At 36.1% G+C, this 15296-nt stretch overlaps 1 protein-coding gene across 4 annotated transcripts in view; it reads right to left on the bottom strand.

The window, feature by feature from the left end:
- The window catches only part of Kiaa0319l (KIAA0319 like), a 106721-nt gene that overhangs the window by 59711 nt on the left and 31714 nt on the right, over positions 1 to 15296 (bottom strand). For all 4 annotated transcript variants that reach the window (XM_076860770.2, XM_076860767.2, XM_076860768.2 and 1 more), the window contains exon 3: positions 9628 to 10142. In XM_076860770.2, coding sequence (XP_076716885.1) covers positions 9628 to 10142 — 515 coding nt within the window. The remainder of the gene's footprint in view (positions 1 to 9627; positions 10143 to 15296) is intronic.

The raw sequence follows: 15296 nt of genomic DNA, 5'->3' as shown, positions 1-15296 counted from the left end.
CACTTATTCCACACTAGCCCCTGGCTCACTGGAGGTTGAAATGTTGTGATTGGTACTGGTGAAGGAAATAAGCATGATAGAAACAACACCTCAGTCTTTCTGCAGCCAAACCTTATGTGTGGGGCTACCTACTTGACCCTTCATTCCTGAAATCTAAAAAAGCACCCCTTACTTTGTCATAAAGCAGAATTAGCAGCAATTAATTGCCAGGGGTTGAACCACTTGTACTGTACACATGCCAGGACCCAATTAACACACCTCCATGTCCCTTCTACAAACCATTCATTCATGGCACTGAAATGATGCAGTATTAAAACCAAGCAGGACAAGTTTCTCCCTCTTTAAGTGGAGAAAAGGGAGAAAATGACACTTCTATACATTTTGCAAATGCAAAAGGACCACAATACCTGATCTTGGATATGGTATAAGTATGTATTCAAAAGAATGAAAAAAATGCATTCTGACAACCTAATTCCTTTCCATCTCTGCAGACTATTTCAGGCAAGAAAAGAGCAATATGATACAATTTTTTCTCCTTTGGATGCCAAGTTGCTTGACCTACCTCATAAAAACAGTACAAACTAGAAACTATTGCTGCTAGCCAGTCATCCCTAATTAGAAAAGATGTGCAATGTATATATTTCTCTTCCTTACACTAGTATATTAAGAAATTTGAACTCTCAAGTTCTCTCCCAGAAGAAATGCCTACCAGTTAACTATTGTGAGGCAATCTTATCACCTTACAGAACTATTCATGGCATTCAGGATAAGAATTAAGCTCCTAAGCATGGTATACAGGGTCTAATATAACTTGTACAGAGCTGAAGACATCACTTTCCCCCATTTTTTTAGTAATGCTTACAATCCTCAACAGGTGCTGTCAAGTCAGGAGTGGTGGCACATAACCCAGCTACTGTAATCACAGAACAAGGTTAGAATCTTTAAAACCTCAAAAGAAAAACATCATGCCACATTTAGAAGCAAGCCAATCAGAATTACTCTTGATTTCCTAGCACAAACACTAAAATCCAGGAGGGCTTGGAACAATGTGCTCCAAGTCCTGAAAGAAAATAACTGTCAACTAAGCCAGCTAAATCCAGAAAAGCAATCCTACAAACTTGATGAATAAAAACCTTCCAAGATAAGCAGAAGCTGAAAGAATTCATGATAACTAAGCCAACACTACAGAAAAAACTTATAGAAATACTTCACATGGAAGAAATCAAAAACAAACCCCAGAGTTCACAAACAAACAAATCTCATTTGAAAAGTAGCTAAGCAAATGAGAAACAGGACCAAATTAAACAACAGACATAAATCAAAATGGCAGGAATAAACATCTCTCTACAATAATATTGAATATAAATGGTCTCAGCTCTCCCATTAAAAGACTTAAAGGTGAAAATATGGATTAAAAAACAAGACCAAACCTATATGTTGGGGCAAGAGACTCAGCTTATAGGCAAAGACAGCCACAGGCTGAAAGTAAAAGGATGGAAACTGATATGCTGGGGCTGGGGATGTGGCTCAAGCGGTAGCGTGCTCGCCTGGCACGCGTGCGGCCCGGGTTCAATCCTCAGCACCACATACAAACAAAGATGTTGTGTCCGCCGAGAACTAAAATAAATAAATATTTAAAAATTCTCTCTCTCTCTCTCTCTCTCTCTCTCTCTCTCTCTCTCATCTCTCTCTTTAAAAAAAAAAAAAAAAGAAAGAAAGAAACTGATATGCTATGCAAATGGAACCTGAAAACAAGCAGGAGTAGCTACTCTCATATTCGACAAACAGACTTCAAGACAAAATTAAGCATAAGAGACAAAGAAGATCACTCCAATCTGGTAAAGGAAACAACCCAACAAGAAGATAGAATGATGATAAATATTTATGCCCCAAATTTGGATGCACCTAATCACATAAAACAGACACTATGCAAGTTACAGACTCAAATACAGCACAGTAATACTGGGTAATTTCAACACACCTCTGTCCAGTAGTAGGTCACCCATAAACTCAGTAAAAACTCATTGGGCCTGAAAAACATTATAAACCAAATGGACTTAGTAGACATCCAATAATATTTTACAGAATATTTCATCCTACACTAGCCAAATACAACTTTTTTTCCCAGCAGCTTATGAAACCTTCTCCAAAATATACCATATTTTAGGCCACAAAGCAACTCTTAGCAAATACTAAAAACATTGAAATAATTCTTTGCATCTTGTCAGATCATAATGGCATAAAAATAGAAATCAACACTAAAAACCCTACGGAAACTATATAAATATATGGAAATTGAACAATAAATTTATGAATGATGAATGAGTAAAAGAAGAAATCAGTGGAGCATATTTAAAATTCTTAGAATCAAGCAAAAATAGTGATATAAAATTACAGAATCTTTGGGACATTGTGAAGACATTTTTAATGGTAAAGTTTATAGTTTGAGTACCTACAGAAAATAGAAAGATCCCAAATAAACAACCTACTGATGTATCTCAGGCCTCTGAAAAACAAGAACAAATCAATTCCAAAAGTAGTAGAAGAAACAATTAAGGTCAGAGTCAAAATCAATGAAATTAAGAATAAAAAAATAAAATGAAGCATCAATGAAATGAAGAGTTAGTTCTTTGAAAAGACAAATACAATTGATAAGCCCTTAGCCAAAGTAACCAAAAGAAAAAGAAATAAAACTGGGGACAGCAATAATAATACTCAAGGTAAAAAAAGAAATTGCCACAGATATCACAGAAATCCAGAGGACCATTAGGGACTTGAAAACTTCTATTCTAATAAATTGAAAATCCTGGGAGAAATACATACATTTCTAGGCACATACAATCTGACAAAATTGAATCAAGAGGACACAGAAAATCTAAATGAACCAATATCTAACAAGGAGTTACAAGCAGTAATAAAAACTATTCTAAAAGAGAAAAGCCCAGGACCAAATGGATTCTGAGCTGAATTCTACCAGATCTTTAAAGAAGAACTGCTATAATAATGCTCCTCAAATTATCCACAAAATAGAAAAGGTGAGATGACTTATAAATTCATTCTAAGAAACCAGTATCACACTTATACCAAACCAGATTAGGATACATCAAGTTAAAAAAAAAAAAAAAAAAAAAAAAAAAAAAAAAACTACAGACCAATATCTCTGTTGAATTTAGATGCAAAAATCCTTACAAAATATTAGCAAATCACATTCAACAATATATTAAGAAGATTGCATATCATGACAAAGTTGATTTTAGCCCAGGGATGCAAGGATGGTTTAACATACACAAATCAATAAATGTTAACTCATCACATAAACAGAATTACAGAAAAAACCACTCAGTCATCTCAATAGATGCAGAAAAAGCCTTTGACAAAATTTAGCATCCATTCATGAAAAAAACACTAAAGAAACCAAGGATAGAAGGAACTTACCTCAATATCAGAAAGGCTATATATGACAAATCCAAAGCCAAAATCATAATGAATAGGGAAAAATTGAAAGCACTTCCTTTAAAATCTGGAACAAAACCAGGCTTGGTGGCATATGCCTGTAATCCTAGCCACCATGGAGGCTGAGGCAAGAGGATCACAAGTTCAAAGACAACCTGGGCAACATAGCAAGACCCTGTGTCAAAATAAAAAATTAAAGAGGCTTGGGTGGGGCTGGGGATGTGGCTCAAGCGGTAGCGCGCTCACCTGGCATGCGTGCGGCCCAGGTTCGATCCTCAGCACCACATACAAACAAAGACGTTGTGTCCGCCGATAACTAAAAAAATAAATATTAAAAATTCTCTCTCTCTCTCTCTGTCTCTCCCTCTCTCACTCTCTCTTTAAAAAAAATAATAAATAAATAAATAAATAAAGAGGCTTGGATTGTGGCTCAGTACTTAAGTGGTCCTGGGTTCAATTCCCAGTACCAAAAAAAAAAGAAAATCTAGAACAAGACATAATGTTCACTCTCATCACTCTTATTCAATACAGTGCTAGACTTTCTAGCCAGAGAAAGTAGGCAACAGAAGGAAACAAATGCGATAAAAATAGGAAACAAAGGCAAATTATCACTATTTGCAGATATGATCCTACATTAAAAAAAAAAAAAAGCTCCACCAGAAGACTGCTAGAGCTAACAAACAAATTCAGCAAAGTAGCAGGTTACAAAATCAACATACAAAAATTAGCAGCTTTCCTACACACCAATAATGGATCTGCTGAGAAAGAAATCAGGAAATCAATCCCACTCACAATAGCTTCAAAAAACAAAAACAAAAACCTATGCATAAATCTAACTAAGGAGGTAAAAGACCTCCAAAATGAAAACTATAGAATACTGAAGAAGAAACTGAAGAAAATAGAAAGACCTCCCATGTTTTTGAGTAGACAAAATTAATATTGTTGAAATGGCCATTAATACCAAAATCAATATTCAGATCCAATGCAATCCCCATGAAAATATCAATAACATTCTTCACAGAACTAGAAAAAAAGTCCTAAAGTTCATTTAAAAATATAAAAGACCCAGAATAGCCAAAGCAATTCTTAGCCAAAAAAGCAATGCTGGAAGTATCACAATATCTGACTTCAAATTATACAATGTTATAGTATTGCAATTCACAATAGCTAAGCTATGAAAGCATTCTAGGTGCCCTTCATGGATGGATAAAGAAAATGTGGTATATATACACAATGGAATATTACTCAGCCATAAAGAAGTATGTAATTCAGCCAATATGGAAAGCAGTATGGAGATTCCTTGGAAAATTGGGAATGGTACCACCATTTGTCCCAGCTATCCCTCTCCTTGATCTATACCCAAAGGACTTAAAAATAGCATACTACAGGGACACATCCCACATCACTGTTTATTGCAGCATAATTCACAATAGCTAAACTGTGGAACTAACCTAGATGCCCTTCAGTAGATGAATGGGTAAAGAAAATGTGGTATATATACACAATGGAATATTACTCAGCAATAAAAGAGAATTAAAATCATGGTATTTGCAGGTAAATAGATGGAGTTGGAGAATATAATACTAAGTGAAGTTAGCCAATCCCCAAAATCCAAATGCCCAATCTTTTCTCTGTTATAAGGAGGCTGATTTATAGTGGGTTGGGAGGGGGATCATGGGAGGATTAGACCAATTCTAGATAGGGAAAAGGGGTGCAAGGGGAAGGGAGGAGGCATGGGATAGGAAAGACGGTGGAATGAGATGGACATCATTACCCTAAGTACATGTATGAAGACATGAATGGTGTGAATATACTTTGTATATAACCAGAAATATAAAAAAATGTGCTCTATATGTGTAATATAAATTATAATGCATTCTGCTGTCATATATAACAAATTAGAATAAAAAACTTTTTAAAAAGAAATATGTAATTATAGCATTTGCTGGTAATGATGGAACTGGAGACTGTCATGCTAAGTGAAATAAGCCAATCCCAAAAAAACAAAGCCTAAATGTTCTCTCTGATATGCAAATGCTAACACACAATAAGAGGGGGTGAGCAATGGAAAAATAGAAGTTCATTGGATTAGAAAAAGGGGAATGAAGGGAAGAAAGGGAAGATGGGAATAACAAAGACAGTAGAATGAATTGGACATACTTTCCTATGTTTATATATGAATACATAATCAGTATAACTCCATATCATGTTCAACCACGAGAATGGGATCCTAATTAGAATAATTGTTTTCCATGTATGTATAATGTGTCAAAATACATTCTATCATGTATATCTAAAAAGAATTTTAAAAATTAGGGGCTGGGGTTGTGGCTCAGTGCTAGAGTGCTTGCCCAGCATGTGTGAGGCACTGGGTTCAGTTCTCAGCACCACATATAAAAATACATAAAGGTCCACTGACAACTTTTTTTTTTTTTTAATTTTACTGCAGAGCTATAGTAATAAAAATTTACATGGTACTGGCAGAAAAACAGACACATAGGCCAAAGATACACAACAGAAGACACAGAGACAAACCTACACAGATGTAGTCATTTGATCCTTCACAAAGGCACTAAAAACATACATTGGAGAAAAGACAGCCTTTTAACAAATGGTGTTAGGAAAACTGGGAATGTAGCTCAGTAGCAGAATGGCCCTGGGTTCAATCCCCACTACCACCCAAAGAAAAAAAAAGAGTTAACACATGTAAATGGCATCTGGCACACAGTAAATGCTTAGTAAACATTAGCTGTTACAGCTATCATCAACACCATCATCATTTTTAAAGACCATCTCAATATCCTCATGGATAACTTATTTAACATGTTCTTTGAGCTTCTGGACTTCTTTGAGCTCCTTGTTTCCACTCCACTCTATCTCAGAAGAGGATTAGCTCAGCAATCCTCTTCCATAGTGGTACCTCAGATCCTTTCATCAGCAGAACTTCTCCACCCCAAAATCTTCAATTCAAAAAAGCACATACTCAAGCCAGGTGTGGTGGCGCAGGCCTACAATCCCAGTGGCTCAGGAGGCTGAGATAGGAGGATCATGAGTTCAAAGCCAGCCTCAGCAAAAGCGAGGTGCTAAGCAACTCAGTGAGACCCTATCTCTAAAAAAAATACAAAATAGGACTGGAATGTGACTCAGTTGTCAAGTGCCCCGGAGTTCAATCTCCAGTACCAAAAAAAAAAAAAAAAAAAAAGCCCATATTCTGACCTACCAGCTGTCCTACCAGGACTCACATTTACCAGTTCCCCTACATCCTCTTCCCAGCATGTAAATCTCTAAATGCCAAACTTCTCTATTTTTACCTCTATCAGTCTCCTCCTATTTTTGCCTCCTTCCATATCTTCTTATTCTCTCTCTCCCATTCACTCTTTTGACAACAACCTTAATTTCCATGCTCCAATTTCTTTCCGCACAAATCACCTAGCAAATTTTCTATTTTGAATAAGTTAAGCTCAGTCTTTTCTTGATAGGGGTTGCTGAGAGTTATTGAGGAGACTCACCCAACTGTAAAGATCAGTGCCACTATCATAAATGCATGATTTCCATCTTCAAGACTACCCAACAATCTTCCTTTTTCCTTATCTAGTATGCTATCTTCTATCCTTCACAATGGTTATTTCACACCTTAGTCTATTAGATTTCTGCTAAACGATCATATAATCCACATCAAGCATACATTATTATTTAACTATTAAAAACATAACATCTGAAAGGCTACTGTTGTAGCTCAATGTTAGAGCACTTGCCTACCATGTGTGAGGCACTGGGTTTGATCCTCAGCACCACATAAAAATAAATAAACAAAACAAAGGTATTGTGTCCAACTACAACTAAAAAAGTTAAAATAATACTAATAATAATAATGTCTGATTTCCTTGCCAGAGTATAAGTTCTGCTGGGACAGTAGTCAAATATTCTTTATTTACTATAATATTCTTAGCACCCAGCTCAGCATACTACCCAGCACTTGGCAAACACATAAGAAATAATTGCTGGCTGACACATCAATGATCATAGCAGCACAATTCACAATAGCTAGACTGTGGAACCAACCTAGATGCCCTTCAATAGATGAATGGATAAAAAAAATGTGGCATCTATACACAATGGAGTATTATGCAGCACTAAAAAATGACAAAATCATGGAATTTGCAGGGAAATGGATGGCATTAGAGCAGATTATGCTAAGTGAAGCTAGCCAATCCTTAAAAAACAAATGCCAAATGTCTTCTTTGACTTAAGGAGAGCAACTAAGAACTGAGCAGGGGGGAAGAGCATGAGGAAAAGATTAACATTAAACTGAGATGAGTGGTGGGAGGGAAAGGGAGAGAGAAGGGAAATTGCATGGAAACGGAAGGAAACCCTCATCGTTATACGAAATCACATATAAGAGGTTGTGAGGGGAAAGGGGGGGGAGGGAGAGAACTGAACAACAACAGATGAGGTAGAGAGGGAAGATGGGAGGGGAGAGGAGGGAGGATAGTAGGGGATAGAAAAGGCAGCAGAATACAACAGTCACTAATATGGCATTATGTAAACATTGTAAATGTGTAACTGATGTGATTCTGCAGTTTGTATTTGGGGTAAAAATGGAAGTTCATAACTCACTTGAATCAAATGTATGAAAGATGAAAAAAAAATAAAATAAATAAAAAAAATTAAAACTATAGTTGCTAAACCCCTCGAGGCATGAAAATATGGATAAAGCATCACAAATAAAATGAGAAGATATGAGCTCAAAAAAAAAAAAAAGAAAGAAATAATTGCTGGCTGAGCCTTTACATAGACTGTGGATCTGTACAGAATGCTTTTTACTACTTTAGCCCCCTAGTGCAATCGTATACATCCTTCAAGAAATATTGGTGCTGGGGATGTGGCTCAAGCGGCAGCGCACTTGCCTGCCATGCGTGCGGCCCGGGTTTGATCCTCAGCACCACGTACGTACAAAGATGTTGTGTCTGCCGAAAACTAAAAAATATATATTAATATTCTCTCTCTCTAAAAAAAAAAAAAAAAAAAAAAAAGAAATATTGGTAATCTGTATCAAATCCTACTTGCATATACATACCACCTGCCTGCTCAACTGAATCACTTCCTCTTTGTGTTCTCACTGTATTATATACATAAATAACAATTACTATTAACATAATAGTTATACACTATCATAAATACCTAGCTTTGAGTCTCAGTCTCCACTTATATACTCTACTACTGTACTGAAAGAGTTTTTTCCTTACTATAAAACTGAATTCCAATTCTAGTTATGCTAATGATTAGCTGCATGGTCACCAGAAATTGTTCAAACTCACTGGGCCTCAGTTTCCTCACTAGTAAAACAGGGCTAATAATACCTACTTGGAAATACTGCTATGAAAATAAAACAAAACGACATAGTACAACAATCAGCACACACAGCGCCTGGTATATAGTAGCCTCCCCACACTGGCTTCAACTTGATGGAGACAACTAGGACAAAACAAATATAAAAATAAATCACAGTAATCAAGGGAGACTAAGCATAGAGTGAGTCATTCCTTTTAATCATTTGCCCAGGAAGATCAACAATGAAGAAATATAATAAGCAGAATAAACTTTCCTGGTGGTATATCCCTTGGCAATATGCAGTTTGGTAAGAATTCACCCCAGAGACAACTTGACTAATGGCCACATTCAGCTTCCCAATCCAGCAGGTCAGATCTTAAGCTGCAGTACCAGGCATAGTTAATTCAGACTGGAATAAAAACTCATCTCATGAGAAATGTGTTTTACAGGGGAAGATAGAGGAGAACCTAACTACAATTACATCAATCAACTGTTTTGCAATCTGGCAGAAAACACCACAGAAGCATTGTAGAGACTAACACCCACACAACTACTTACCTACAGCCAAGAACCAGATTAGATCAGATAATAAGCTGCTTTCTGCTTTTACCAAAAAAAAAAAAAAAAAAAAAAACCCAATGGTCAGACTTGCATGAAGTGAACATTTCAAAAGTCACATTATCCTTGTACATCTGGGCAATACCAATGAAGATGGCACCTTGTAACTTTACACATATGTTCCTCAGCCTGTGAGCACTGCCCACCACCTCAGCCTCACTACTTGTATGTGGAAATGAAACAGCAGATTGAAGTTTCTCTGCTTCTTATTCGTAATATGCTTACCTCTGCCAAGCCACTGGCACTCAGGACACCTAGTTCGCTGGAGTCATTCTCTTTAGAATGCTGTGCTACTATAGGTGGAAGGACTTCTCTGGAAATATCTCTTTTCTGAAGCTTCCTGATTAAGCTCTGTTGGTCACTGGAAAATACAGCAGATCTGAATGGAGCTCTGGATGGGCTCAGTCTCCTCCAAGAGGCCTCCTCCAGAATATGTGGTATATCATCCTCAGATAGAAAGCCGAAATCATCTGCAGCTTGGAATTTTTTTAAAAATACCAGCATGGAATTAGAAGAGTCTGTCCTAAAAGGCTGGCAGCTCTGGGGCTTGCTGCAGTCAGCCTGAATGCATATCCCTTCTAGCCACCAAAGAGCATGGCAGGCCGAGTCCTGACAGCAGGCAGCCCAACATGAATAGAGAGACGGGGTTCCTTTAAGAAGCCAGAAGTGATTTTCTCTCCCAGTTCTCAGGCCAACTCCAAATTGTGTCTTCCCCTGGTGGCACCTGCTTTCAACAGCATCTAAAAACAAAGAATGAAAACATTTTAGGATGAATCAAAAACAGTCTACTACTCCATAAAAAGCTCTGAACTGACCAACATTCAAAGATATTTTGAAGACAGGTTTTTAATAGGGTGAGAAAACTGTCAAGTAAGTGGAAGAGAGGACGTGAAACACAGTGTTTTTTGGCTCAGGAGATTTTAGCTTGTAGGAGAACTGTTCCACATTCATCAATGGCCAATGGCTCCCCATCTCAATGAGTTCCTACCTCATACAGTCTTATGCAGAATTTCAGTTTATGAAACAGAAAAAGATGAAAGTTTAAAAAGCACCATTCTCATGGAAATACATGGAACTAGGACTGAGGTTAAAGCTCAGTGGCAGAGCACTTGCCTAGCACATGAGGCACTGGGTTTGATCCTCGGCACTGCATAAAAATAAATAAGTAGGTATTAAAAGAAAGAAATACAGAGACTCCAGGGGACAGAGTACTAACACTTGACCTCCAAGGTATCCTGCAGGAACAATATTAAGACTATGGGACCAGAACACATGGCTGAACCAGCTAGAACTGGTAGCAACACAAAGTAAGTATTCTTGACCTCATTAGATTACAGGTACATATGTTTTCTAACCAACTGTTTGCCATCAAAGTCAAGTGGCTTTAATAGTATGGCATTAGCCAAAGTGGTAGTAAAGATTATCAAAAAATTATGTCATGAAAGGGAGCCTTACATGCACAAGGCCCTGGGTTCAATCCCCAACACCACCCAAAAAAAAAAAAAAAAAAAAAAAGTTCTAAAGGAAAGATGTTATAAGTCATTTTTTTAAAAATATTTTTTTAAGTTGTAGTTGGACACAATACCTTTATTTTATATTTATTTTTATGTGGTGCTAAGGATCGAACCCTTGGCCTTGCAAATGCTAGGTGACCGCTCTACCGCTGAGCCACAACCCAAGCCCCTATAAATTAATTTTTAACGTCTGTATAATACAGGTGTTTTTAACCACGTGTTCAGGGTCATAGAGGAACAGAACAAGACTAAGGCAAGAGAGGAATCCCAGTCACATCAGGGTAGCTTTAAGCATCCTTGACAGGTAAGTACCTCTTTATTTATTTATTTTATTTAGGTGTAGATGAACACACAGTATCTTTATTTATTTTTATGTGGTGCTGAGGATTGAACCCAGCGCCTCACACATATAAGGCAAGCACTTTAACCACTAAGTTACAGCCTCAGCCCCAGGAAGTATATCTTTAAACTTCATGCTCTGGGTGCCAAAGCCCATAAACAAAATAAGAACATTCAAAACAAAGAAATGATCATCAATTATATTTAGTGTGGCAAATCATGCAAAAGTCATTTATTTCTTCTGAATGCTACTCAATAAGTGGCAAATCACGCAAAAGTCATTTATTTCTTCTGAATGCTACTCAATAAGTTAAACATTTAACAAAAATATTCTGTGCACCTCTGTCCTGGAAAAATGTTCATTATATTAAGATTTATACTAATATAAAGATTTAACATATGTAAAAATGTTCATTATATTAAGATTTATACTAATGAAATATCTGAAGAACCTAATTGTCTGTCAGTATGGAAATGGTTACTATAGAATACAATTTAGCAATGGAAAAGAATGAGGTAAAATTCTATATACAGCCACAGAGGTATCACCATAATACCTTAAGTTAAAAAAAGTTTCACAAAATCTATATATTATGGTCTTACTTAGACTTTTTTAAATAAAGCATTTTTGTTCATGTAAATATACATATGCATTCAAAAAGGAAAACTAAAAGTTTAAACTTAAATTTTAAAAAATAAAGTTTACAAGCGGTAGCGCGCTCGCCTGGCATGTGTGCGGCCCGGGTTCGATCTTCAGCACCACATACAAACAAACATGTTGTGTCCGCCAAAAACTAAAATAAATAAATAAATAAATATTAAAAATTAAAAAAAAAAAGTAAAATAAAATAAAGTTTAAACTTAAATAGAAAAAAAGACATATGCTTCCATCATAAAAACCTGAAAAAAAAATTAAACTCCCAAATAAGAAAAAAGAATAACAAAGTGTAATCAATAAAATAAAAAGCAAACAAACAAAAAAAAAATGAAAAAACTTAAAATCTGGTTGTTTGAAAGATCAATAAAACCCTTGTCAGACAAATCACAGGAAATAAAAAAAGAGAGAGAGCCTAGTCATTAACAATATCAAGAGTGAAAAAAGGATATCATTACAGATTCAATAAACTATGCCTAGGAGCCGACTTGAACTACCTCGTGTTTTTGTAAATAAAGTTTTATTAGAACAGAGTCACATTCATTTATTTATGTTGTCTAGGGCAGCTTTTGCTCTAGGTGGTAGAGTAAAGCAGACCATTATTAAGCCCACAAATCCTAAAATACTACCTGGCCCTTTAAGAGAAAGTTTGCCAGCCAGATGAGGTAATGCCTGACTGAACTAGATGTAAACCTATAATCCTAATGTCTCAGGAGGCTGAGAGGAGAATTCAAACTTGAGGACATCTTCAGCAATTTATAAAGGCCTATCTCAAAATTTAAAAAAATTAAAAAGGGCTGGGGGTTTAGCTCATTGATAAAGCACCCCTGGAGTTCAATCCTAAGCACCAAAAAAAAGTTTGCTAAACTCTTGTCTAAGAAAATGTAGCTTAGTGGCTGAATGTTTTCTCTGATATGAGGATGCTAAGTCACAATAAGAGGGGTGGGGGTTGATCAGGGAAGAACAGAGATACTTCAGATTAGACAGAGGGAGTGAAGAAAGGGGATTGGGTATGGGGGTAGGAATGATATTAGAAGAGTTAGACTTTATTACTCTATGTGCATATATGATTACACAACCTGTGTAACTACATCATGTACAACCAGAATGAGAATTTATACTCCATTGATGTATGATATGTCTAAAGGCATTCTACTGTCATGTATTACTATTTAGAACAAATAAAAACTAAGTAAGTAAATTTAAAAAAAAAAAAGAAAAAGTACCTTTGTTTGACTTACTCTTTACTACTGAAAAGAACCTAAATGTAGATGTTAACTTATAGAATACTGATAAGCTATAAATGATTTCGATTTTCTTTTTCTTTTTTTTTTTTTTGGCGGGAAGCAGGGACTGGGGATTGAACCCAGGGCACTTTACCACTGAGGTATATCCCCAGCCCTTTTTATTTTTAATTTTGACACAGGGTCTAAGTTGCTTAGAGCCTTGCTAAATTGCTGAGGCTGGCCTTGAACTTGCAATCTTCCTTTCAGCCTCTGGAGTGCTGGGATTTCAGGCATGTGCTACCACACCTGGCTGACTTTGATTCTATTAAGAGATATGATAGAAAAAGTTTAGGTTTATTGTCTTAACAAAACTATTAATGCTTCTTATCTAACTTATTTCATCATGATCACATGAATCTGTTTTCCTCAAAAGTTTTACTACTGATACCCTTATTTTTGAGTTTTAAATAAGTCTCAGATACATATGCTCCTTATATTTTTGAGAGCAATGTCTTCAACTTCTTGAAATTTATATTTATATACAAACACCCAAGATGTTCACATTCACTTAGGCTACAAACATAGAAGAATAAAAGAACCATCAAATTTCAGGAACAGAGGAGGATTTTTTAGAAAGATATTAAGTTCAACCCATCTGGGGCTAAAATCCTTTCTAAAACAACTCCAGGTATTTTCAAGCCTTTGTAATTGCCCTCTACAATTCTGAACTCATTAATAAGGCAGTCATTCTACCTTAGCATATTCTATAATAACAGCTCTTTCTAGGAGAAAAATTAAGTGAATTATAACATACGTACATATATATACACACACACACACACACACACACACACACCAATATATATGTTAAAAAGGGTCATTATAAAGACCATATTGCAAGATGAAAAATTATAACAACATAATCTTGAAAGTAAAAAGCTAAATATAAAAGTGTACACAAATTCCCTGAGGAAATGATAAGTAGCCTGGCACTTACGGGATAAGAAGGAAATAAAACAAAGGAGATAGGGAAGTGAAAATCCAAATAAACAAGCAAAGGCTCAAGGCTTAGATAGAACATGTCAAGAGTTAAAAATGATTTGGTATGGTGAAATATAGTTTTTTTCATATTTAATTTAATTCATGCCATGGCTTCAATTACTATATACACCGCAGGGCTCTCAAATATGGATTCCTACTTCCAGACCAGAGTGCACCTCTACTGCCTATCAGTAACAATACAACACATGATTCCTCTTTATCTGCCTGTTATGCAAAAAAAAAAAAAAAAAAGTAAAAGAAAAACCATTTCAACAGAGTAGACCTTGACTGTGTGGTCCTGAACCTAAAGCAGAGGGCTTAACAGTCTATAAGCCAGACCTCTCTCCCCAACCTATTTCTTGTGGCACTTCAGTCCTAAATCTGTGTGTTCAAGCCATATAGGCCTTCTTTCCATTTCTGAAAAGGACTTTGCTTTCTCCTCTCATAGGGTAACTAAAACTATGAGCATAGATGAGATTGTTCGGGAAGAGGAAATGAGATATTAAGGACACATCTTCATCTCCCTCCTTATCCAGTCCATTACTGCAGACTCTTGAGGACTGATAGCTTCTTTACCCCAGCTGCATCCACAGCCATCAGGGATGAATTTGTTTTGAAAAAACAGGAGAGGGGGGCTGGGTTGTGGTTCAATTGTAGAGCACTCATCTAGCATGGGAGAGGCACTGGGTTCGGTCCTCAACACCACATAAAGATAAATAAACAAAGGTACCGTGTCCATCTACAACCCAAACATAAAAAAAAAAAAAAAAAAAAAAAAAACAGTTGGGGGGAAATCACCCAACTGCACAGATTGATCCTGCTATAAATAAAGGGTCTCCATTCTCATCAGCATTGGGCTTCCTGGCCATCCTGAGTATTCATACCTTCATTTACTTCATTTTTCACAATAGCCACTTCAAATCTTCTCCAATCTTTTTGAAATTCAAACACCCTTCTTATCTATTATCCATATCTCCTTATTAGTTCATCTATTCAACAAATATCTTGAGTATCTATTTCATACTAGACATTATTTTGATGGAGCTTGTAACTGAGATGAGAGAGAAAGATGAAGCAGACACAATAATAAAGGTAGGATAACAAACTAATATAAATGCT

Source organism: Callospermophilus lateralis, chromosome 7 (genome assembly GCF_048772815.1).
Source record: "Callospermophilus lateralis isolate mCalLat2 chromosome 7, mCalLat2.hap1, whole genome shotgun sequence".
In the NCBI taxonomy this organism is placed as follows: domain Eukaryota; kingdom Metazoa; phylum Chordata; class Mammalia; order Rodentia; family Sciuridae; genus Callospermophilus; species Callospermophilus lateralis.
Note: the sequence above shows the minus strand (reverse complement) of the source record. Positions and strands in the feature narration are given on the sequence as shown.